This window comes from Trachypithecus francoisi, unplaced genomic scaffold (assembly GCF_009764315.1).
Source record: "Trachypithecus francoisi isolate TF-2019V2 unplaced genomic scaffold, Tfra_2.0 Lachesis_group8, whole genome shotgun sequence".
NCBI lineage: Eukaryota > Metazoa > Chordata > Mammalia > Primates > Cercopithecidae > Trachypithecus > Trachypithecus francoisi.
Window position 1 is genome coordinate 62,748,807 of NW_022681473.1, and position 25,845 is coordinate 62,774,651.

Below are 25,845 nucleotides of genomic sequence, written 5' to 3' on the forward strand. Positions count from 1 at the left end.
AGAGGAAATGATCCCCTGATGAAAGATCTTAAACACCAGGCTGAAGATTTTAGATTTCTACCTATTAAAAATGAATACTCACTGAGGTTTGATGAAGAGTCACTGAAGTATCACAAAGAAAACAAGATTTGAGAAAGATTATTGAGAACTCATGTATAGGAATGAACTGCAATAAGGGCAGATTAGAGAAGAACTAGGCTAGAAGAACTAGAATGAGGCAGAGGGAGGGACATTGGTTGTGAGCAGAGAGGATGATGACCAATTAGAGATCAGCGCCAAGGAGAGAGAGAAGTCAAGATGATGTTGAAATGTCCTGCCTGGGTAACTGGAAGAGAAAATGGTAGTGTCTGGACCAAAATAAGAACAGTGACTTCTTTTAGAGGTACTAAGGCAGGTCCTGGTTAGAGCATATGGAATTTTAAAAAATCCTATAAGACAACCCACGACCAACACACATTTCAAATAAAGAACCACTTTAGCAGACCCATCTGTCCTGGGCTACTCAGCCCCACTAGACCTTGCTGATGGAGAATATCAACTCATCTCTTCACTCAACAAACATTAAAACCTAACCAATGTAGTGTCCTAAGTTAGGTAGGGAAGACCCCAAGATGAATGAGACACAGTTCTGGCCTTTGATAAGCTTAACTTTACCTTCTTTCCCTATCAATGAGCTGTTACCTATGAATGGGTAAAGTGCTTGCTTCACAGAGATGTGAGTCCCTAATACCAGTTCCTAACTGTCACGCATGGCACATAAACACCTTCAACACTTCAGTCTATTCTTGGCCTGGGGTAAACAATCTAATGTGCTTTCTTAAAAAAAAAAAAAGACAACGACTGATCTATGCTTGGTCCCAAAAAGGTAGGATACTGGGAGGAAGCCCCACTCTATTCATTTCCCAGATAACTGTGATGTTCAAAGGAAATGTGCTAAAGACACAGACCAAAAGGCCAAACTACAATCCTTGCTGCATGGTAACAACAAGCTTTTTAAATGCTCATGGACCTCAGAAAACAAGTTAATTGAGGCAGTAAAAATCCCAGAAGTGTATTTATTTTATAATGGCTTAGAAAGAGGCATATCTGTACTGTGCTAACAAGTTACAGATGAGATTTCTAGATGTTTCTTCTTTCCTTCAGATGTGAGAGCTTTCTCTTTCTTCCCTCAGAAGGTTGCAAAGAGGGCTTGTGGCATAGGGTAGGGATGAGTCAAGAAAAGAGGGTTGCAGAAGGCTTCTGGTGAGATAAGAGAATGCGGAGCCCAAGAGTGAGCACTTGTAAGAATGTGAGGGCATGGAGCCTTGGAGGCTCTCCTGTGCAAGAGTGCAGAAGCCTCAGGATGGGACAAGCGTGAAACCTCTCCCATGGAGTGGCACAGCGACTGGAAGATGAAGTCAATGTATTCGTGCCTTTAGGCCCCACCCTGGCTTATGATGTCCCAATCCTGCCCCTGATTTCTGGTCATATCCATCACCAAGTAAAGAGAACAAATACAGCCCCCACCCCAGCAATCAGCTTTGCCTTAGAGGCTAGAGAGAGGTATGGTGCGTACTCACAGTCTGTCAATGATCTTGATGAAGATGCTGCAGTCCTGGAGCTGCAGCACAGCCTCCACAGGGTCAGCCACATGCAGACTGTTCACCTGTGAATCAAGGGGAACAGCCTAGTGAGATGTTACAAATGCCAGAAGCAATGTGGTTTGCTCCTTTTCCCAGAGGCTCGATGTGAGTGCTTACAGTTTGTAGGCTATAGGAATAAAAGAACTGATGATTCTCAGGTTTTTAATTTCAGGAAGGAGTGCTGCTGCACTCACTCATCCAGTTACAGCCACCTGAAATGCAACCATCAGACAGTCCTTCCTTTGGCTTCAACTAAATAAAAGCTTAAACTCTCCTAAGATGTTCCAGCACTGGGAGTATACTTTTAGGCATAAAATGGTTTTGGAAGGATACACCAATAAATTGGTACTAACATTGCTTCTAAACAGAGGAATTTGACAGCAGGGAGTCTGAGGCAGGAAAAGAAAGGCTCTTACATTATAACTCTCTGTAGCTCTTAAATGTACTATAGCCCTTTGTATTTCTTGAATGTTTACATTATAAGTTTCTGTATCTCTTGGATTTTTATATTATAGCCCTTTGTAGCTCTTGAGTTTTCAAATATCTATTCAAAACATAAATATTACATATATGCTATACACTCCCACAAAGACATAAAATCTTATTAATGCATTTTTATTCTTTCCACACATAAAACTTTGGCTGAGGGGAGAAGGGAAAAACAATAGGGGAACAAGATGATTTTTTAAAAAGGGGGTGGAGGGATCCAGGCGCGGTGGCTCACACCTGCAATCCTAGCACTTTGGGAGGCTGAGGCGGGAAGATCACTTGAGCTCAGGAGTTCAAGACGGGCCTGGGCAACATGGTGAAACCCTGTGCTACAAAAAATACAAAAAATTAGCCAGGTGTGGTGGCACACACCTGCAGTCCCAGCTACTTAGAAGGCTGAGGTGGGAGGATCACCTTAGCCTAGGGAGGTCGAGGCTGCAGTAAGCTGAGATTGCATCACTGTACTCTAGCCTGGGTGACAGAGCAAGACCCTATCTCCAAAGGAAAAAAAAAAGAAAGAAAAGGAAAGGAAAAAAAACGGGGTGGGAATGAAAGAAGAAGACGAGCTGGGCTGGGAATCTCAAAGAAAAACTTCTTATTCTGATTTAGTTGCCTGTTCCCATTCTTTGGCTTCAGATAGGCATACATCTAAATCAGTTTTTACCACTAGAAAATTTACCAGGGGTCACATGCATCAGGTACACAGGTTATTCAATAAGTATACACGGTCGACTTCTACAGGAAAACCTCACGAATTCCATAGGCAGTAAAGTTCAGAAGTAGTCTGGGCTGAAGTTTACTTTTTTATTAATACAAGAAGAAACGGTTTGCTAAGTTAATTATTCACATATTCAACACTAAGAGGGGAGAGAGACTGAGCCTGCTTTAAGAAACAAGGTATTTTAAAGAACTTCAGCATAGTGGTTATGTGCAGACAACTAGATTCTATTGCTTATAAATGTATTCTCTATATTTGGGCTGGGAGCCAGTACATATACATTTTGGGCCCAGCTCCTCCAGAAACTTGCCAGCAATCTTTGTTATAAACTTTATTTCTCTGTGCACTAGTTTTCTCTCGTGCCAAATGGATGGAACCCCTACCTTATCTACTTCAAAGGACCAGTGTGAGCTCAAATGGATTATGGATGCAAGAACACATTTAAAAAAATACAAAGTAGGACAGGCGCAGTGGCTCACACCTATAATCCCAGCACTTTGGGAGGCTGAGGTAGGGGGACTGCTTGAGGCTGGGAGTTTAGGACCACCTTGGGCAACATAACAGTACCTTGTCTCTGCCAAATAAATAAATAAGCAAGCAAGTAAGCAAGCTGGACATGGTGCCTGTAAGTCCTAGCTACATAAGAGGCTGAGGTGGGTGGATCATTTAAGCCCAGGAGCTGGAGAAGTTACAATGAGCTATGATAGTGTCCCTGCACTGTGTGGCCTGGGAAACAGAGTGAGACATCTCAAAAAAAAAAAAAAAAAAAAGAAAGAGTAATAAATATAAGGCACTATTATGGCTAATAAAATTAAAATAATGAAGTAGATATAACATTTGTATTTCTTAACAGTTAAGTTAGCTGCATGCACTATAGAATTAAGAGGATTTTTAAAAGTCAATGATTCCTCTACAGACATGATAGTATTTATTTCAGTTAAATACTTTCACATGTAGAAACAACTTTAAGGCCAGGTGCAGTGGCCCATGCTTGTAATCCCAGCACTTGGGGAGGCTGAGGCAGAAGGACTGCTTGAGGCCAGGAGTTCAAGACCAGCCTGGGCAACATAAGGAGACCCTGTCTCTACAAAATAATAATTTAAAAAAAATTATTAGCTGGGTGAGGTGGCTTGCGCCTGTATGCTCCTGTAGTTCCTGCTACTTGGGAGGCTGATGTGGGAAGATCGCTTGAGCCCAGGAGGTCAAGGCTACAGTGAGCTATGATCACACCACTGCACTCTAGCCTGGGCAACTAGAGTGACTGAGACCCCTCAAAAAAAAAAAATAAAATAAAATAAAAAATAAATAAATAAATAAATAAAACTTTTAGGCCAGGTGTGGTGGCTCATGCCTGTAATCCCAGTGCTTTGGGACGATGAGGAGGGAGGATCGATTGAGGCCAGGAGTTTGAGATCAGCCTAGGCCACACAGCAAGACCCTGTCCCCCCAAAATTAAAACAAAACAAAACAAAAATCAACAAAAAAAAAACAGCCCAGCATGGTGGTGCATGTCTGTGATGACTGTGGTCCTAGCTGCTCAGGAGGCTAAGGTGGGAGGCAGAGGATTGCTTGAGAGCAGGAGTTCCAGGCTGCCATGAATGCAACTGCATTCCAGTCTGGGTCACAGAGCAAGACCCTATCTCAAAAAGAGGAATCTTTTAGATGAATCCAAATTACAACAGATTAAAAGTTTTTTAATGTGAAATAAAATGTGACTTATTGACATCTTAAAGAGTTTGCTAATATATTTATAATATATTTATACTGTCTTTTGAAAAAAGCTCAATCTAATTGGTCAGGACAGGTCATTGTAAGTTTTCTAAGAAGATTCTGAAAACTTCAGGCCAAGATTCCATTTTACCTGCAGAAAATGGAGAGACTGCCAAGGCTAAACCATCTCTTATCAATACCTGCAATCTAGGTAAAACATTCAAGGGCTATGGATGCTTGTTCACTAACAAGACTAAAAAATCATACCAATTAGCTGATGTAAAGTCTCCTAAGGAATCTGGATTCATCACATATACCAATTAGGTAATAATCCAGCCACAGTTCCTTTCATGGATATAAAAAGACTTTTCTTCCTGTGAATTATTTTGCTCTCAAGTGAGAAATCATTTAAAAGTTAAGGAAGTAGAGAAGTTCCTTCATCTCTAGTCAGGACATAAAACATGAGAGTGAGGACCAGGCTCACCATGTAACTCAAGAGTTGCCCTTTAGGATTGCAGGGTTGCTTAAGGTTGTCAAATCTTAAAATATCCTGTAACAGTTTATTCATTATTAACTGCTGTTTACAGAATAGTTTCAAGCTATAATTTAAGTATTAATAAAATAAACCACTAATTTATTTTTATGTTATAAATTACTGAAAATTCAGAAGACAAAAAACAGAACTCCCAATAATTCTAGTATTTTAATACAAGTACTTTTTCCATTTTGATGTATTTATTTCGTTTTTTCCTAGGTAATTTTATTTATTTATTTATTTACTTATTTACTTACTTACTTATTTATTTATTTATTTATTTATTTATTTATTTATTTTGAGATGGAGTCTCGCTCTGTCGCCCAGGTTGGAGTGCAGTGGCCGGATCTCAGCTCACTGCAAGCTCCGCCTCCCGGGTTTCTGCTATTCTCCTGCCTCAGCCTCCCGAGTAGCTGGTACTACAAGCACCCGCCACCTCGCCCAGCTAGTTTTTTGTATTTTTTTAGTAGAGATGGGGTTTCACTGTGTTAGCCAAGATGGTCTCGATCTCCTGACCTCGTGATCCACCCATCTCGGCCTCCCAAAGTGCTGGGATTACAGGCTTGAGCCACCGCGCCCGGCCGGTAATTTTTTTAAAACTGTAGTTGGATTATCATGTGTGTGTATGTGTATGTTCTATGCCACTCTTCTCACTAACATAACAGATGCATTATTTCATGCTACTATAGTTTCATAAAATTTGCTTTAGCTCCACAACTTTTGTTTAAATTGAAAAAATTCTCTATAACTATATTTATATATATTTTTAAGAGACAGGCTCTTGCTATGTTATAGGTTGGAGTGCAGCAGCTATTTACAGATGCAATCATGGCTAACTGCAACCTCAAACTCCTGGGCTCAAGCAATTCTCCCATCTCAGCTTCCCAAGTAGCTGGGACTATAGGTGTGCACTACTGAACCCAGCATATATAACTATACTTTAACAATTTCATGCATGTTCTTTGTTTTTTTTTTTAGACAGGCTCTCACTCTACTGTCCAGGTTGGAGTGTAGTGGCACGATCACAGCTCACTGCAGCTTCAACCTCCACAGCCTCAGGTGATCCTCCCACCTCAGCCTCCTGAGTAGCTGGAAGCACAGGAGCACACCACCACGCCCAGCTAATTTTTGTATTTTTTGAAGAGACAGGGTTTCGCCATGTTGCCCAGGGTGGCTGCAAACTTCTGAGCTCAAGTGATCCTCCACCTCAGTCTCCCAAAGTGCTGGGGTTACAGGTGTGAGCTGGCCTCATGCATATTTACTGTGACTTTTGAGAAAAGGATATAAGTAGCTGCTATAAATAAAACTAGTCTTAGGCCAGGTGCAATGGTTCATGCCTCACACTTTGGGAGGTCAAGGTGGGTGGATTGCTTGAGCTCAGGAAATCAAGACCAGCCTGGGAAAAAATGGCAAAACCCAGTCTTTACTAAAAATACAAAAAATTAGCCAGGCATGGTGGTGCATGACTGTGGTCCCAGCTACTAGAGAGGCTGAGGTGGGAGGACTGCTTGAGCCCAGGAGGTCAAGGCTGCAGTTAGCTGTGATCACACCACTGCATTCAAGCCTGGGTGACAGAGCGACACTGTCTCTAAATAAATAAATAAATAATTAGTCTTGTGTTTATTCTCTGTAACAGTAGTAGTCACTGTAAAAACAAGCCTAGAACCTAAATAAATAAACCAATCAACATAAAATAATGTGGCTAAAGGAGCCCCCAACATTCAGTTACTCGCATTGAACTAGAGATGTTGCTCAGGTTCCCCTAAAACCCAACCAGCCTTTTTGGGGGGAAATGCGAGGAGAGTAGGAGAAGGAAGAGACAATGTTCCTAATAGAGAATAAAACACTGGCATGCAATATAATTATAAAATATATAAATATAAAAATACCCATTTTAAGCTACACAAAAGAAAATTACATCCATTTCAGAAACTGAAGACTAAGAATGAATATTTTGTTCATTAAATATATATTTCCTCACTCAAGATTTGATCATGACTAAAACAACCTGTCTTATTAACTCAACCCTAACTGGAAATTAAAAATTCATTCCCTTTTAAATATTCTCTAATTTAAAAAAAAGTTGGCAGCCAGGTGCAGTGGCTTACGTCTGCCATCCCAACACTTTGGGAGACCAGGGTGGGAAGTTTGCTTGAGGTCAGAAGTTTGAGACCAGCCTGGGCAACTTAGCAAGACCCCATCTCTACAAAAAGTTTTTAAAAATTAGCATGGCACGTACCCCTGTGGTCCTAGCTACTTGGGAGGCTGAGGTGGAAGGACTGCTTGAGCCCCAAAGTTTGAGGTTACAATGAACTATGATTACATCACTGTACTCCATCTAGGCAACAGAATGAGACTCTATGTCTGTTTTTTAAAAAAAGAAAAATGGTTGGCTCTCCAATTGGCCCTGATTAATCAGTACTCAGGGTGAATACTAAATATCCTGTATCAACAAGCATGCCCAGGAAATATTTTAAATATGAAGAACTATGATTTATTGAGATATTATGCTAAATGACTGCATGTGTGTGGGTACTTGTGCACACTAAATGTATCTCATTATCCTTGTAATAACCCCATGAGGTATTTTATTTTTTTCACAGTGCCAAGAAAAAGTAGAACTCTATGAGGTATTTTAATTTAAAATCATCCTCATTAAAAAAAAAGATACTGGCCAGGCACGGTGGCTCACACCTGTAATCCCAGCACTCTGGGAGGCCAAGGAGGGCAGACTACGAAGTCAGGAGATCAAGACCATCCTAGCCAACATGGTGAAACCCGTCTCTACTAAAAATACAAAAAAATTAGCCGGGTGTGATGGTGTGCGCCTGTAGTCCCAGCGAGTCGGGAGGCTGAGGCAGGAGAACTGCTTAAACCCAGGAGGCAGAGGTTGCAGTGAGCTGAGATTGCGCCACTGCACCCCAGCCTGGCGACAGAGCAAGACTCCATCTCAGAAAAAAAAAAACAAAAGATACTGAGAGGCCAACTTGCCCTGGGTCACAGGGACCAGTGCTGTGATTCCATGCTGGGCATCTGACTCTGAGGCCCATATTTATCAACACACCCCATGGTCTCCTCTGTTTCTTTAGCTTTATTTATTTTTTATTTTTATATATATTTTTGAAACATGGTCTCACTCTGTCTGTCATCCAGGCTGGAGTGCAGTGGTGCAATCATGGCTCAGTGCAGCCTCAACCTTCGTGGCTCAAGGGATCCTCTCACCTTAGCCTCCCAAGTAGCTGAGACTACAGGTGCACAACACCATGCCCAGCTGATTTTTTAATTTTCTGTAGAGATAGGGTTTTGCCATGTTGCCCAGGCTGGTCTTGAACTCTAGGGCTCAAGCGATCCTCCTGCCTCAGCCTCCCAAAGTGCTGGGATTACAGGTGTTAGCCACCACATCCAGCCTCTCTAGCTTTAAATATCCAATGCACTCTATTATTTTTTCATTTGCCATTGTCTGTGGAAGAAAATATATGAATGATCTAGCAAAAGAATTTTGATGGAGTAATCAGCAAGGTAACACTTGCTGATGGACAATGGCAACAGACAGAAAGGGGTGAGAGAGTGATGAGAACCTTGTCCTAAGATTAAAGACCTCTGAAGACCAAAGTCCCTGCATATGTTGGTCACTAAGGTCAGCATTTACCCTTTTTTTTTTTTTTTTTTTAATTTTTCAGACAGAGTCTCACTCTGTTGCCAGGCTGGAGTGCAATGGTGTGATCTTGGCTCACTGCAACCTCCACCTCACGGGTTCAAGTGATTCTCCTGCCTTAGCCTCCCGAGTAGCTGGGAATACAGGTGCCCGCCACTACACCCAGTTAATTTTTGTATTTTTAGTAGAGACGGGGGCTTTCACCAGGTTGGCCAGGCTGGTCTCGAACTCCTGACCTCAGGTGATCCACCTGCCTTGGACTCCCAAAGTGCTGGGATTACAGGCGTAAGCCACCATGCCCAGCCCACATTTAACCTTTTATTCAGAAAAATACACACAGAGCAGATGAAAATGCATTTCCATGCAGTCTAAAGGAAAACTATTTCGTCTAGAAATGAGAAGACTTTACATAGCCCTGGCTCCTACAAAACTCCTCTCCTAACCCTCTCAAGCTTCCTGGAGAAGTATAGCCAACAAAAGAGAGGAAGACTACTTACCCAAGAGAGGAGTGCAGCCCCCCGGGTGGCGTGGAGTGTCATCTTGGTGATACCAGACAGTCACTCCAATGCGCCTGGAACCCAAGAGAGGAAGAAAAGCAGTTAATCATATCAGATATCCATGATCAAGAAATAAAGGCGAAATGGTTCCATTTGCCAACTCTCAACACTGAAATCACTCTTCACTGAATCCACCAAGACACCATGGAAATTTTTAGAAAGCTGAGTATACATGAAAATTACTATAGAGCTTATATCAGAGATGACAGGAAAGAATTGTGCATTTAACTCAATGTCTACCCCACGTAATTTTTCAGTTTCACAGAAAATACAACATTCAAAGTTGGTCTTCAACCCTACTCTTTGGGACATGATGCCCTTAAATACAGAACAAACATGGTTTTCAGGCAGACCTGGGTCTGGATGCTGATTTAATATGACCAGGGTCATAGGACCTTAGACAAACAACATAACCTCTTTTAGTCTTTTTCTTTATCTGCAAAATGGGATCCACATACACCTCTCTGGGTTATTGTGATGCTTAAAGATAAAGCAAATAGTACAGTGCCTGGCACATGGTTGGTTGTCAATAAATAATTACTGTTCTTAAGCAGAAATGTTGATTTCCAGCTCTTTCTACAGGTACCCAAATTCTACCTAACAATACCCAAGTCCTTGGGGAAACTGTTCTAGTTTCTGGATTTTTATATCTTCCACAGAAATGTTTCACAAACATGGTTCAAATGGGGGATTGAGTATATCCAAACGTAGGTCTCTGGATGAGGTCAACTCCAATTCTGGAGGAGAGCCCATGGGATATTAAATGAAAATTAGGTACCTGTCCTGGTGTTCTCATCCCCAATTGCCTTTCCCATTGAGATTCTGCCACCTGCCTGCCAACCTACCCAAGAGACTACAGGCCAGATAACTAAATATTCACCAACACCTCCTATCAGCCCTTACAATTTTCACTAATCTCCAGGGGCACAATGAGCCCTGTCCCACATCTCCTGCCACATGTGCTCAGTCTGTAACTACTCTAGAAGGAGGAACAAGAGTGGTAAGAGCCACATCGCCTATAAGTCTCCCCATATATTAGCATCTCCAGAGTGTGGGCTCTGCAGAACCAGTTTACTGTATGCAAGTTGGGGATCAAGAAAGACACCATTCTTGCCCACAAGGTGCTCACTGTCTAGTAAGGGAAAGAGATACAAAAATCTGAGAATTCATTCCCCATTATCTCTTGGTCCTTCCTATCCAAGTATACTCTGTTTATCAGCCAACCGAAAGGTATTTTCTTAGTTCCTAAATATGATCATCCTCGCCGGGAGCGGTGGCTCACACCTGTAATCCCAGCACTTTGAGAGGCCAAGGCGGGTGGATCACGAGGTCTGCAGATCGAGACAATCCTGGCTAAAACGGTGAAACCCCATCTCTACTAAAAATACAAAAAAATTAGTCAGGCGTGGTGGCGGGTGCCTGTAGTCCCAGCTACTCGGGAGGCTGAGGCAGGAGAATGGCATGAACCCGGGAGGCGGAGCTTGCAGTGAACTGAGATTACGCCACTGCACTCCAGCCTGGGTGACAGAGCGAGACTCCATCTCAAAACAACAACAACAACAAAATATATATATATATGTGTGTGTGATCATCCTGTGCTAGAAGCTACATGGGAAATGGGAGACAATGACATGGTCCTTGCCTTTGAGGGGCTTAAAGCAGGGGAGGGAGTAAAATTAAACATACATGAAGCACTAATAGAAGAAAATAATTAAATACTAAAATATAACTAAATGCTAATTACAATTAAGTGCTTCCTGACCCTGCAAAATCCAACATGATTCCACATGTCATGCCAGCATCAGTCTTGGAAATGAGCCAGTTCACCTGGGCTTTGGCAAGGGCAAATGAAATGGTTAAGAGAGCTCTCAGCAGGGCAAAGAAGCTAAGGGGCTTATGTTCCTCAGTCTTGGATGATTATCATCAAGTATGCCCTATCCATGGGCAAGATTGTATAGCCCTTGAGGACAGGCATGGATGGATGCAGATAGCCCCAAGTACTGCACTGCAATAAGGCTTTTCTGTGGTTGACAAGACTAAAGCTCAAGGGATCACACTTGGCTCTGTGGTGGGGCGCCAACAGCCAGACACTCAACTGGGGCTTCTTTAAAAAAAGGCCTCTGAGCTATTAAATCACAAGGAATGAGGCGGAGATCACCTCTCCCCCATCCTCACTGCTGCTTATAGACTTGCAGTCTTTTTGATGAGGCCCAACACTTCAGTCAGAAATTTTATTTGCAACTGTAGGCAGATCTTGCCCCCTTTGAAAGATTCACAGCTGTGCTACTAAAAATGTCCTGAAGTTTAACCAACCTCTTCATCTCAGAGGCAAAACATACAACCCTGAGGTCCTCCCAGGAGAGCCTGTCTAAAACTAGTTCCACTGCTCAAGAAAATGAGTGTCAAGGCTAAATATTCTTTTCTGTGTTCCCCAAGCACAGAAATACGAGGAACCCAATATTCACCACTAGGAACTCCTGAAGGACCTTGTCTGCTCTTCAGGTCTAAGCCTGTAAAGAGGTACTTTCTTAGAGATAGAACATCAGGGTGAGAGGCTTCAGGAGAGCCCCAGCCATTCCCTTTTCTCTGGGTAAGGAATGACTGAAGCCAGGAGCACAGCTAAGTCTTCTACATTGGGACTATAGCTTTAAGCAGACTTTGGCTGGGAACCCAAGGGCTCCCAGTCAGAGTACCATCCTCCCCACCCTCCCTCTGAAATCTGAGGCAGGCCCCACCCAGTACACTGGGTGATGCTGATGGAAAAACAGATCCTTGCGATGGTAGCCTGGAACCATTTCACAGAAGGATCTGCTGAGATCCACCCCAGCTGGATCAGGCACCCCCGCAACCCTCACTCAATAAACAAAGAAACAAAAGGCCAGGCCCTCTGAGGGCACCTTTGGAGTTCCCATCTACCTGATTCTCTGAGAAAGAAATTCCCCCAGAATCTAAAACAGAGGCCTCAATGAGCTGGTAAGGCACCCTCCCTTTTCCCTGTTCTCAAGAAGTAACCAAGGACACAGAAGCAGTTATGTAATAAACTTAAGGCCCTGCATCCTTTTTACATTTCCCAAACTGAGACAATGCAGCTCCCCGGCATCAGGACCAATTCCCACATTTATAGTAACTCCTCTGTTTCCAGAAAATAAGTATCAAGATAAGAAGAGTGACACTAAAGAGACATGCAGCCACTTTGCTTGTACCCTCTCTGGACCTTAAAGAGTTAAAGTCTAGCCATTATTTCCTACCAGGGCTGAAGCTAATATAAACCACCTGCTCAGATGCAAGAAGTGGGACCAGAGGGTCAAACTGCTGAGCTCTGGAGTCTATTCTGAAAAAGCTTCAGTTTTAAGTACAGAACAAGTGATAGGCCAAAGGCCAGAGGGTCTGAGCTGCAGCAGTACTGCTCTCCTTACCCCACCCCTGGCCTGGGTGCCAGCTCCTCTGAGACTGCCTCTTAGTCACTTATTGCCCATCAAGGGAACACCAGCCCTACCTCAAGATAACACCAAAGTGACCTTTGGTCCCAGAGAGTTGTTAAACCACACGTATCTCTCAGCTCATGGGCCCTTGCTTCTGCTGAACCCTCATTCTCTTAGTGCTAACTCCCACTCCCAGAATTTCAGGGCCCAAAGCCCACACAAGCTCCCACCTCAAAGGGTCCTTCCCAGAATCCCACTCCCTTCTCCACCTGATAGTTCCAAAGGACTACAGCCTCACAGCTCACAAAGGAAATGGCTGCCCCATCTGTGCGCCAGTGCTCACTTGCAAAATTTACTACCACTTACCCTGAGACCCCGCCTGCCTGTAGCCTAAGAATTCCATGCTCTGTACCCCTTTCTTAGAAAGATACTCCCCATCTGAGAGACACTCACATCCAAAGAGTGAAAATCCTGATCTTACGGCTCCTCCTCCTCCTCCAACTCTGGGATGGATAGGTCAGGAGGCACATGCAAGCAAACACCCAGACCTCACCTGGCAGGTTACCCCAGAGGGGCCAAGCCACCTTGCCCTAGGCTAACAAGCTATAAAAACAGCATAGGAAATACGTCGCTAGTACATCCCCTGCCTCTGAGAAGATAAAAGGCAAAAGGACCAGTGGCTCCAAGAGACGTCATACAGAGAAAAACAATCTTTTTCAATTCCTGGGGAGTACTGGGTAGACCGTCTGGTCCAAGTCCAAAGAGTTTCCTGAGGTCAGGGGCAAACCAGTTTGGTCCTTCTAAAGGGACTAGCTTGGGCTCAGGCCTCCTCCTCTTAACACAGACCACCCCATCTTTGTAGCCTAGAGTTTGGCACAGAACCCCAAGGCCCTGGAGAGGAACAACAGAGGGACTGCAGGGGAAACCAAGATTCTCTGGTTTCTTCAAAAGTGGCTTACTGATGTCTGCCCCTTCTCCTCACGCTCTGGAGAGTCCAGATCAGGATGATGGCAAAAGAGCTGCAATCAGGAACCAGACCCGCAACCAGGCCCGCAGCCATATATTGTACGGAGGCGCGTACATACACACTTACACACATACACTCACCTGGGCCCCCACCACTATATTCACACACCCTGGTCCCTACTAGCTGATAAAATGAACCCTTTTTTTACTGCCCACCACCGCGCACACACCCAGGGCCTCACACACCCAGGGCCTCACGCAGAAATGGTGAAGCCCTCTCATGAGCTACCCCTACAGCTCAACGTGCAGGCGCACACGCTTTCCTTCTCTGAACAAAAACATGCTGACATCTACGCAAGGGGGGAAAGAAAGCAACCCTTTGCTCTGAAAGGCGCCAACTCCCGGATGTTGGCAAGCTCTACTCCACAGCGCCTGTTTCTGAGTATGTTTACTTGCTCTCCCTCTTCTCTCCCTCCCCTTTAAGGATGGCGCAGGAAAGGGAGGTGAGGGGGGAGAATCCACCCCACTCCCTCTTCCATGTTTGAACAAAAACCCAGAGAAAGAGTGAGAGAGAAAAAGTCTCGGTGCAGGGGGGCCTTACCAGACTCCTAAAGCCAAACGTATCTACAGGTTTTAATCCGCCATTAGCATTTAAATCTTGAAAGGAGAGGAGGAAGGGGGGGGCCAGTGGAAAGTAACCCCACACACAAAAGAAAAGTTGTTGGTTTTCTTCTCAGTCTGCCTGGCAGGAGCGATCTTCCTGGCTGACAGCCAGAAGTGCGTCACAGCCAGGAGTCTGCTTTCTTTAAAGGCACAGCAAGCTTCCCTGATCTGGGAGCGGCAGCAAGCAGGGGACTCTCAGTGGGGGTGGGGCCCAGAGGGAGGGGGTGCACTGGAGAGGAGGGGCTGCAAAGGGGAAGGCTGGAGGCTTGGTCCACGAACAAGAAAAGCAGGACGAATAGGGGTGGCGGATTGCGGGTGAAGGTACAAGCAGGCAGGCAAAATTACAGAACTCCAACAGCAGCAAGAGCCAAGGCAAACTGTGGCATAAACACACAAAACACATCTCACAGTGGCCTGCCTGACAAACCTGGGATCAACCGGACACTCCCCCTTCGCTGTTTTCCACCCAGAGTTTAAGGCAGCAGTAATAATCTGTCCATCTCTCTGGACAGCAATGGAAGGGTAGCACAAGGGCTGTCCTGATAATTAGATCAGCCCCTGCCTGGCGGACCGCAGGGCAGGGAGGAAGACCCGGGAACAGAGGCTTTGAAGAACAAGCAACATGCAGGCCCTTTGATCGGGGGCAGCTTCCTACCGGCCCCAGGGCAGGCTGTGTCTTTAAGCACAACCATGCCGCTCACACACAAAGCACCCTGCCACCTTCCATGGGCACCGCCTGCCCTGCTCTGGGACACGGCCACCCCCTAAGTCCATTTCCCGAGGGAATCTCTCCAGCCCATACCTTCTGCGTGGCAAGGCCAGGATGCCGCGCTGTGCCCGCTCCTCCCCCTCCGCCACCCAAACAAGAAGCCCAGGCAGATTCTGGCCCTGGAGTACAGGCCTGCGCTGTCCTGTGCTGCGTGCTATTGTCGGCTGTGGAATGGCCGCCAAAATCCCAGCTGTGCTGCCAGAACCTAATCCCCTGTTCCGCTGAGCATTTGTGGGGAGGGGCTGAGGGGCCAAGGCACGAGACCGAGTACGCTAGGCACTGGCTGCAGCCCTTAACAGACGAAGGCACCGGGACTTGTAGGTTCTGCTTCTCCTACATGGCTGAAAACAAAAGATGTCTGACTCTTAGAAGACAAAACCACAGCATTTCCCCCCACTACATAGTGACTGTCACCAAGGTTGAAAGGCAAGCCCACCAGATGGTCAACAGACACCGCCTAATCTTATGCCACAAACATTTATTGAGCACCTACTATGTGTAAGGCACTCCTATAGGAAACTGTAGGAAGTATACAAAGATTAATTAATTAAGCCCCAGCATCTGCACTGAGGTAGGTTGTCATTCCACAGGAGATATGAAATGTGACTTGAAGATTAATTTCAAACTGGTGTGCTACTTTCCATAAAAGCTGTAAAGAAAAATTCTAACCAGTTTAAAGTAGGGAAGGGTTATAAAAATGAAGTGCCATTTTAATTTGGACCTTGAAACACACAGGTAGCATTTCCCCAGATGGAAACAGAGAGGTGTGGGGAGGAAGAAAAAGCAGAGATGAGGCATGGAAGCAGTAGGAGAAAAGGCTTGAAGAGTGAGGTAGGGTCAGAGAGCTAGGAGGATCTTGAACCTCAAACCAAGGAATCAAAGATTTGTAAGTTTATTTGTTTGTTATTAACACAGAGCTGTGGTATGACACAAACGGTGCCCCAAGTTTATTCTGATATATACCTGAATGAGACTAGCAGCAATGAGGTGAGTCAGGAGGCTGCACAGTCAGGAGACAGGTAATGGGGACACACAAGAGGGTAAGGTAAGAAAGAATGGAAAGGGGGCTTGGCACGACGGCTCACACCTGTAATCCCAGCACTTTGGGTGGATCACTGGAGCCCAAGAGTTTGAGACCAGCGCGGGCAACATAGGGAGATCCCATCTCTACAAAAAATTTCATGAATAAAAAATTAGCCAGGTATGGTGGCCCGCACCTATAGTTCCAGCTACTCGGGAGGCTGAGGTGGGAGGATCACTTGAACCCAGGTGGAAGCTACAGTGAGAGACATTGTGGAGACAGCGTAAAGAATGGACAGGAGGCAGAGAGAAGAACTGTACAGGGGAGAAAAGTATGAGGGATGATATGAAGAATTAAACTGAGGAGATGACATGATGTCAGAAGAAGAGAGAAAACAGAGTATAATAAGTAGTAGCTGGTGGGTCACAGTGGCTCATGGCTGTAATGCCAGCACTTTGAGAGGCAGCCTGGGCAACATGGCGAAACCCTGTTTCTACCAAAAAATACCAAAAAAAAGCACACAAAAACACAAAAACAAAAAATTAGCCAAGTGGAGTTCTTTTTTTTTTTTTTTTTTTAAGAGGCAGGGTCTCACTCTGTCACCCAGGCTGGAGTGCAGTGGCAAGATCATAGCTCACTGTAACCTCAAACTTCTGGGATCAAGTGATCCACCTGCCTCAGCGTCCCAAGTAGTGGGAGTACAGGTGTGTGCTACCATGCCTGGCTAATTTTTTTTTTTTTCTGTAGAGACAGGGTCTCACTATGTTGCCTAGGCACAGCATTATTATAAATTCTTCTCTAAAAATTCTATGCTTCTCCCAAAGCCCTGGGATTACAGGCATGAACCACCACACCTGGCCCAGAGTTGTCTTTGTCTTTTTCTACTAGGAGGTATACTATAGAGGTCACAATCATTGGCTACAGTTTATAACATATAGGCTAAAATGTTTTACACATAAGACAACCAGTAAAAACGTCATGATTTACAAACAAATTAGTGTCTTTTTTAGTGTCAAAGTCCCAGCTACTCAGGAGGCTAAGGTGGGAGAATTGCTTGAATGCGGAATGAGCAGAGATCATGCCACTGTACTCCAGCCTGGGTGCCAGAGTAAGACTCTGTCTCAATAAATACATAAATAAATGGACAGATAGATAGACAGACAGAAAGACATATAGTAGCTAACGCTTACTGAGTGCATACTATATACCTGACACTATTCTACTGACCTAACATGTACGAACTCATTAATCTTAACAACTCCCTTATGAAGTAGGTACCATTATCACCCAACCTTATAGAGGAGGAAATTGAGCTACGAGACTAAATAATTTGCCAAGATCACACAGCAAGTAAATGGTAGAATTCTCTACCACATGCTGCTAACTATTTGATGTTGGCAAGAAAATTCTGAGCTTTAGTACCCTTATTTGTAAAATAAGAATAAAGACACCTGTTATAAAAAAAAGTAATGAAAATTAATTCAATAATACCTATAAGGTGTCCAACACACTGGCTAGCATGTAAGGCATGGATGGGTGCTTCCTGCAGACTAATTCCTGTTTGGCATTTTGGTCGCTTGTCACCAAGGTGTCCAAACAGAAGTTGGCTCACCAATTGTTTGGGAAGCCAGAGAGCGTATTCTGCCTGGAGCAGGAGGCTGGATCCTCTGTCTGTCTGCCTTCTTCCCATCAGTCTGCCTCTCTAGGTTTTACTTTAGGGTCCAGCTCAAATATTTAATATATTTGATTTAATATTCCTAACTCCTCAAATATTTAACAGTTAACAGGGGTTACCTTGCGGGAGGAGTTAGATCGTAGGGAACATTCACTTGGGGACTTTCTATGCTGTATTTTTTTTTGGGATGGAGTCTTGCCCTGTCACCCAGGCTGGAGTACAATGGCATGATCTTGGCTCAATGCAACCTCCATCTCCTGGGTTCAAACAATTCTCCTGCCACAGCCTACCAAGTAGCTGGGATTATAGGCACCTGCCCCCATGCCCAGCTGATTTTTGTATTTTCAGTAGAGACAGGGTTTGACCATGTTGCCCAGGCTGGTCTCGAACTCCTGACCTTGTGATCTACCCACCTCAGGCTCCCAAAGTGCTGGATTACAGGTGTGAGCCACCATGCCCGGCCTTGCATTTATTTTTAATAATCTTATATTACACTGGTGATAAGAAAAATGTAACTACCTCCTACTCTTGGCACTTATGTGTATATGCATGAAAGTCTTGTCTTCACATCTAGAATGGAAATTCCTCAAGGGCATAACCAGTTCTACTGCTCTCTCTCTGTGATCCCCCATAACACCTAGCACACTAGCACTCCTTAAATCTGCTTCTCCAAACTACATCTGGATGTCAGGTTTACAAATTCAACTTTCTGGCCACCAGAGAATGACTGTGGTGGGTGGTTGGAATAAGGTGGGGGTGGGGGTCAGACCAATGATCATTGCTGTAGGCTCCCCATCACCCTGCTGCTTCTTCCAGGCCCTGTAGGCTATTCCCACTGTATGATTTGTAGTCTGTAGTTAGCAATCACTATTAGCAGGAAGAGAAGTTCTTATTCAAAGGAGCACCATGAAAGAAAAGCAAAGCAGATACCAAAACTTTTATAGAAAAGCAAAGTGGCAAACATAATTGTTTGGGGTTTTGTTTTTTGTTTTCTTGAGACAGAGTCTCACTCTGTCACCCTGGCTTGAGTGCAAGTGGCACAATCATGGCTCACTGCAGCCTCAGCCTCCTGGGCTCAAACAATCCTCCCACCTTGGCCTCTGGAGCAGTGGGACTACAGGTGCGTGCCACCACGCCTGACTAATTTTTGTATTTTTTTTGTAGAGACAAAGTTTCATCATGTTGCCCAGGCTGGTCTCAAACTCCTGGGCTCAAGTGATCTGCCTGCTTCAGCCTCCCAAAGTATTAGGATTACAGGCATGAGCCATCACAGGCCTGGCCAAACTTAATTTAAAGACTGGCATTATCAATGCTCCAGAAAATGTATAAGGCGAAAATAGGAGGGAGGCCTGCTAAAACTGCCCTGGCCACATATGGCAATGGGTCAGCCCTGAAGCTTCCTAGCCCAGATAGAACTGACACTGTCTCAAAAAGTCTCCCCAGCCTGGCCCCTTGCTCTAAACTTAAGGCAACAGCTTCCAGCTGTGCAGCTTCTGAGAGGCTGAACCTTCCCCTGGAACCCCTCTGCAAAGCTGCCAAGTTTCTGGGCCAGCTCTTCAGGGCAGCCCAAGGAGCCTGGCCAGTTTCTCCAGCGTTTCCCTCCTCTTCCTCCCGCCTGTGGCAGCAGCAGCAGAATTTCGACAGCTCCTCTCACAGCCTAGACAGGCAGCAGGCAGCCACATGGCTCCTGCCTGATTCTTACTGTCCCCAAAAGAGTGGGAAAGGAGTGGTAAAACCTTTCTAGAAAAAGAGAAGGGCCGGGCATGGTGGCTTATGCCTGTAATCCCAGCACTTTGGGAGGCCGAGGCAGGCAGATCACCTGAGGTCGGGAATTCGAGACCAGCCTGACCAAGATGGAGAAACCCCATCTCTACTAAAATTACAAAATTAGCTGGGTGTGGTGCTGCATACCTGTAATTCCAGCTACTCAGGAGGCTGAGGCAGGAGAATCGCTTGAACCCGGGAGGCAGAGGTTGTGGTGAGCCAGGATCGTGCCATTGCACTCTACCCTGGGCAACAAGGGTGAAACTCCGTCTCAAAAAAAGAAAGAAAAAGAGAAGAAAAGAAAGGCGTGGGGGTGGGGGAGGGAGAGGGAGAGGGAAAGAGAGAGAGAGAGAGAAAGGAACAAAGGAAGGAAAAGAGAAGGGAAGGAAGGAAGGAAAGAAATCACTTTAAATTTGGTAGGGCGGGCTGGGCACAGTGGCTCACGCCTTAATCCCAGAACTTTGGGAGGTTGAGGCGGGCAGATCGCTTGAGCTCAAGAGTTCAAGACCAGACTTTCCAACGTGGCAAAATCCCATGTCTACTAAAAATACAAAAATTAGCTGAGTGTGGTGGCAGGAGCCTGTAATCTCAGCTACTTGGGAGGCTGAGGCAAGAATCACTTGAATCCGGGAGGAGGAGGTTGCAGTGAGCTGAGACTGTGCCACTTCACTTCAGTCTGGGTGACAGAGTGGGACTCTGTCACAAAAAAAGAAAAAATAAATAATTTTAAATTAAAATAAATAAATAAATTTCAGTAGAGTTCAGATAGAGGTTGGAGGAGGGTGGTGACTGGTTAGGAGCACAAAGGTTATTTCAAAGGGTCAGGTGATGCCCCTGCCTCAGTCTCCTGAGTAGCTGGGACTACAGGCATATGCCATCGCACCAGGATTTATATTATCATTTTTGAAAGTTTAAACAAAAAAAGACTGGAGCTGGGTATGGTGGCTCATGCCTGTAATCCCAGAACTTTGGGAGGCCAAGGTGGGAGGATAATTTGAGCTCAGGAGTTCAAATTCCTCAGGAGTTCAAGACCAGCCTGGGTAATATAGCGAGATCCCCGTCTCTACAAAAAAATAAAAGAATTAGCCGGACATGGTGGTGTGCGCCTGTAGTCCTAGCTACTCAGGAGGCTGAGGTGGGAGGACTGCTTGAGTCCAGGAGTTTGAGGTTATAGTGAGCTATGATCATGCCACTGCACTCTAGCCTGGGCAACAGAGCAAGACATGTCTCAAAAAACAAAAGCAAATAAATACTAGGAGAGTTCAAGTCCCCAATCATCCCCATGGGATGATTGTAACATAAATAATTAGCCTGGCACTCAAGGCCCTCCATGACCTGCAACTTCTAGAGTTCTAGCTTCTAGAGTCATTATTCCCTTACCCAAACCCTCCACTCTGCCAGGCAGGTCTATAAAGTTACAGATTTGTCAGCTAGGCGCGGTGGCTCACGCTTGTAATCCCAGCACTTTGGGAGGCTGAGGCGGGTGGATCACTTGAGGTCAGGAGATGGAGATCATCCTGGCTAACGCGGTGAAAACCTGTCTCTACTAAAAATAGGTGTGATGGCAGACATCTGTAGTCCCAGTTACTCAGGAGGCTGAGGCAGGAGAATGGCGTGAACCCGGGAGGCAGAGGCTGCACTGAGCCGAGATTGAACCACTGCACTCCAGCCTGGGCGGCAGAGCGAGACTCCGTCTCAAAAAAAAAAAGTTACAGATTGTCCTGAGGATTAGACAAGATGACCACAGGGGACAGGCTCTGGATTAGCTATGAATAACAACAGTAACAGCAACGATAATGATAGACTTTATGATGCCAGAACATAAGTGACAGAGAAAAGACTAGAAGGCATTGTATTGGGCAGTTTTATTTTACTTTATTTTTTAAATAAAATTAAAAAAACATATGGAACTCTTCACAAATTTGCATGTCATCCTTGCACAGGGGCCATGCTAATCTCTGTATGGTTCCTATTTTATTTTGTTCCAATTTTAGTACACATGCTGTCGAAGGGAGCACTGGGTAGTTTTAAAGATGAGGAAATCTGAGGCTCTGAGGCTCAGGAATTAGGTGACTTACATGATTTTAGTCATGTAAATAGTAAGTTGTCTACCTTGTCCCTATATTATCCTTTTTTTTTTTTTGAGATGGAGTCTCGCTCTGTCAGCCAGGTTGGGGTGCAGTGGTGCGATCTCAGCTCACTGCAACCTCTGCCTCCCAGATTCATGTGATTTTTGTACCTCAGCCTCCCAAGTAGTTGGGATAATAGGCATGAACCACTGTACCCAGTTAGCCTATATTATTCTCTACAGCTGTTAAATAGACAATCATTGAATGAATGAATAAAAGCTAGCACATTCTCAGCGAATCGAAGAAGTCGTACGCTTTTCCTCATGAAAATCAACTTTTTTTATTTTTTGAGACAGAGTTTTGCTCTTGTCCCCACGCTAGAGTGCAATGGCACGATCTCAGCTCACTGCAACCTCCACCTCCTGGGTTCAAGCAATTCTTCTGCCTCAGCCTCCCAAGTAGCTGGGATTACAGGCACCCGCCAACACGCTGGGCTAATTTTTTGTATTTTTAGTAGAGATGGGGTTTCACCATGCTGGGCTTGAACTCCTAACCTCAGGTGATCCACCTGCCTGGGCCTCCCAAAGTGCTGGAATTACAGGAGGAAGGCACCGCACCAGGCTGAAAATCAACTTCTTAATCAAAATAATCAAACACCTCCAATTTCAAAACTAATCGCTAAAGAGTTTTTTTTTATGAGAATCCGAGAGCTTTATAAACCTTAAAGGACCAAAACTCCTCTGAAAACAGCAACCACCAAGAAAAGTCTTCTACTAGAAGGGATGTGGCAATATCTCAAGGGTGAGAGGGGGAGGCTGTAAGGAAACGCTGGTGCTAAAGGGAAGGACTGCTGTTTCAGGAGCCTGACCTTGAGCTTATTTACCATGGCCTCATTCTCCCTCTCCAGAGGATAGTGGCTGATTAATGAGGCAGTGTTGGTAAGCCTGAGGCTTCTTGGGGAGAAAAGCAGAGGGCAAATCAAAACCCAGAGAGGATTCATTATAACATCCAACAGGCCCACTCAGTTCTCTCTCAAGAAGGCCTTTCTACAAAACAGCTAAGAACCTCTCCACCCTGTTTCACTGTCACAGAGGAGTAAAACAGCTCTGTCCCTACAGGCAACATAAGAAGATATCTAGCACGTCTGCTCACACACACAGAATTAATTATAAGAAATGCGAAAGAACCTGAAATGGAGGGGGAATACTCTTGCTGCAGACAGCCTCCATGATGGTAGAAAACATACCAGATCTGGTGCTGAAAACCCCTGGAGGGGGGATGGGTCACTCACTAGCGATGTGGCTTAATGCAAGTCACAGAGACAAATTACTGAGACCCAAGCTAGGGTCAGATCAGCTCTAAAGTACCTTTTCAGGGCCAGGCACAGTTGCTCATGCTTGTAATCCCAGCACTTTTGGAGGCCAAGATGGGAAGATCACTTGGGCCAAGGAATTTGAGACCAGTGTGGGCAACATAGTGAGACCCTCTCTCAAAAATATATATGTATATATATTTGTGTGTGTGTGTAAATATGTGTGTATGTGTATATGTATATATTTGCCTATCCATCTATCTATAGATACACAGATAAGCAAATATATATCAAAAAATGAAAATTGGCTGGGCATGGTGGTGCGTGTCTGTAGTACTGGCAACTTGGGAGGTTAAGGTGGGAGGATCACTTGAGCCCAGGAGTTTGAGGTTACAGTGAGCTATGACCATGCCACTGCACTCTAGCCTGGGCAACAGAGTGAGACCCTGTCTCTAAAATAAATAAATAAAGTACCTTTCCACTTCCAAAAATTCCCATGATTCTTTCCATAGGATACCATTCTCAACAACAAATCTTTTAGTAGAACTCGTCTCCTCAGAATCTGGTCAAAACATCACTAGTTAGGGTGTTCTTTCCAAAAAATAGCAAATTTCCTAGAAACAGGCACATTGTGTGTTACCCTATTAGGACCCATCCCCAAAGCGAGGCACATACAGGTGCTTCATTAATACTCTGTTGAAAGGAGGAGGTCCTTGGAAACTGGTAGTACCAACTTAGCATGGCATACAATGAAAGGTGATTGGAGGAACTACAAGGCAGCTTTTCATAAATAAAAGCCACAAAATGCAATTTATAACTACATCTGTCTAAAGAGCCTAAAGAAAAGTAGCTTTCTATACCTAGGTCTTCACCCCTTCTCCTCCCCATAGCTCTACTTTATCATCCCTGTCCTACACAGTACTGAGACCCCTGTCTTTCTGTCCAGGTCCACTTTTCCTTTTTCCACACTAGAATGCCTTTAATCACTGATAGAAATAAACAAACACGAATATGAGTTCTAAACAGGAAGGTAGATTGCCTCAAGAACCAAACTTGTCAATATGTTACTAATAAGTGAAATAAGTGGGAATGGTGCCTAACATGGGCAGATAAAATAAAACCCTAAAATACATATTGTGCTAGGGATTTGAATAAACTTCAGGATTTTTAGGGAAGGTTGTGTCTCACATCTCAATTTTCCCAAAAGAACCCTAAGAGGCAAGGTTTATTCCAATTTTATAAATTAGGAACCTAAGGCTCAGTAAGAAGAAAATACTGGCCGGGCGCGGTGGCTCAAGCCTGTAATCCCAGTACTTTGGGAGGTCGAGACGGGCGGATCACGAGGTCAGGAGATCGAGACCATCCTGGCTAACACGGTGAAACCCCGTCTCTACTAAAAAAATACAAAAAAACTAGCCGGGCATGGTGGCGGGCGCCTGTAGTCCCAGCTACCCGGGAGGCTGAGGCAGGAGAATGGCGTAAACCCGGGAGGCGGAGCTTGCAGTGAGCTGAGATCCGGCCACTGCACTCCAGCCTGGGCCACAGAGCGAGACTCCATCTCAAAAAAAAAAAAAAAAAAAAGAAGAAAATACCTGCCTCAAGGTCGACTGGTAAGGCTGCAGAGCAAGAACTCAAACAGACGTCTTCTAAATCCAGTGCTCTCTCCAGCACATCTCCGCTACATCCTCTATCTTTCTCATCAGTATAGGTCTTTATGTGTACAAAGCATTTCTGCATTCATTGTTTATACTGCTTCTGCCACGGCTCATGAAAAGGGCAAGGGCAATGCAGGTATCTAAATGGCACCAGATCTATATCCACCTTTTTTTTTTTTTTTGAGACAGCGTCTTGCTCTGTCACCCAGGCTGGAGTGCAGTGGCACAATCATAGCTCGCTGCAACCTCAAACTTCTGGGCTCAAGTGATCCTCCCGCCTCAGCCTTACAAGTAGCTGCTGCTACAACAGGCATGCGCCACCACGCCTGGCTATTTTTAATTTTTAGTAGCAATGAAGTCTCACTATGTTGCCTAAGCTGGTCTCGAACACCTGGGCTCAAGGGATCCACCTGCACTGACCTCCCAAAGTGTTGGAATTAAAAGGTGTGAGCCACCGTGTTGGCCTATCCACACTTTTAAAGGTGCTAGTAAATAACCTGATCACCATGACAGAAAATAAATCCTATGTATCTGGAATCACTGAGAAGCACAAAATTTCACACAAGCAATTTTCCTACTGAAATTTATCCCTTTTAAGGCAAAGTTCTTTCTTTTTTTTTTTTTTGAGACGGAGTCTCGCTCTGTCACCCAGGCTGGAGTGCAGTGGCCGGATCTCAGCTCACTGCAAGCTCCGCCTCCCGGGTTCACGCCATTCTCCTGCCTCAGCCTCCCGGGTAGCTGGGACTACAGGCGCCCGCCACCTCGCCCGGCTAGTTTTTTGTACTTTTTAGTAGAGACGTGGTTTCACCGTGTTAGCCAGGATGGTCTCGATCTCCTGACCTCGTGATCCGCCCGTCTCGGCCTCCCAAAGTGCTGGGATTACAGGCGTGAGCCACCGCGCCCGGCCAAAGTTCTTTCTTTATATCAAAACATATTCTCCAAAATATGTAAGATACATTACTCTTTACTTAGAATTAATGAAATTTAATCAGGAATATTCGACTATAAACATGATACAAACATCCTTCATACTGTGCTAGGAATTCAAAGATTTTTTTTTTTTGAGACAGGGTCTCACTCTGTTGCCCAGGCTGGTGTAGAGTGGTGCAATCTCAGCTCACTGCAACCTCCGCCTCTCAGGCTCAAGTGATCCTCCCGACCTCAGCCTCCCAAGTAGCTGGGGCTACAGGCATGCGGGACCATGCCCAGCTACTTTTGTACTTTTTGTAGAGATGGGGTTTTG

The 25,845-nt window shown here is 44.9% G+C and overlaps 1 protein-coding gene and 1 non-coding gene across 9 annotated transcripts in view; both read right to left on the minus strand.

The window, feature by feature from the left end:
- NUMA1 (nuclear mitotic apparatus protein 1) overlaps positions 1-25,845 on the minus strand; it is an 82,319-nt gene that overhangs the window by 25,767 nt on the left and 30,707 nt on the right. For 4 of the 8 annotated variants that reach the window (XM_033207461.1, XM_033207467.1, XM_033207463.1 and 1 more), the window contains 2 exons: positions 9,227-9,300; positions 1,560-1,645 (listed from right to left, as the gene is read on the minus strand). In XM_033207461.1, the coding sequence (XP_033063352.1) occupies positions 1,560-1,645; positions 9,227-9,268 (128 nt within the window). In that variant the 5' untranslated portion in view covers positions 9,269-9,300. Of the gene's footprint in view, positions 1-1,559; positions 1,646-9,226; positions 9,301-14,275; positions 14,487-14,764; positions 14,788-15,139; positions 15,455-25,845 lie in introns of those variants that run through there. The other 4 variants (XM_033207462.1, XM_033207464.1, XM_033207466.1 and 1 more) reach the window with 4 other exon arrangements.
- On the minus strand, positions 21,465-21,576 carry LOC117081817. Its single transcript, XR_004436300.1, has one exon. It is a non-coding gene; the product is annotated as a U6 spliceosomal RNA (small nuclear RNA).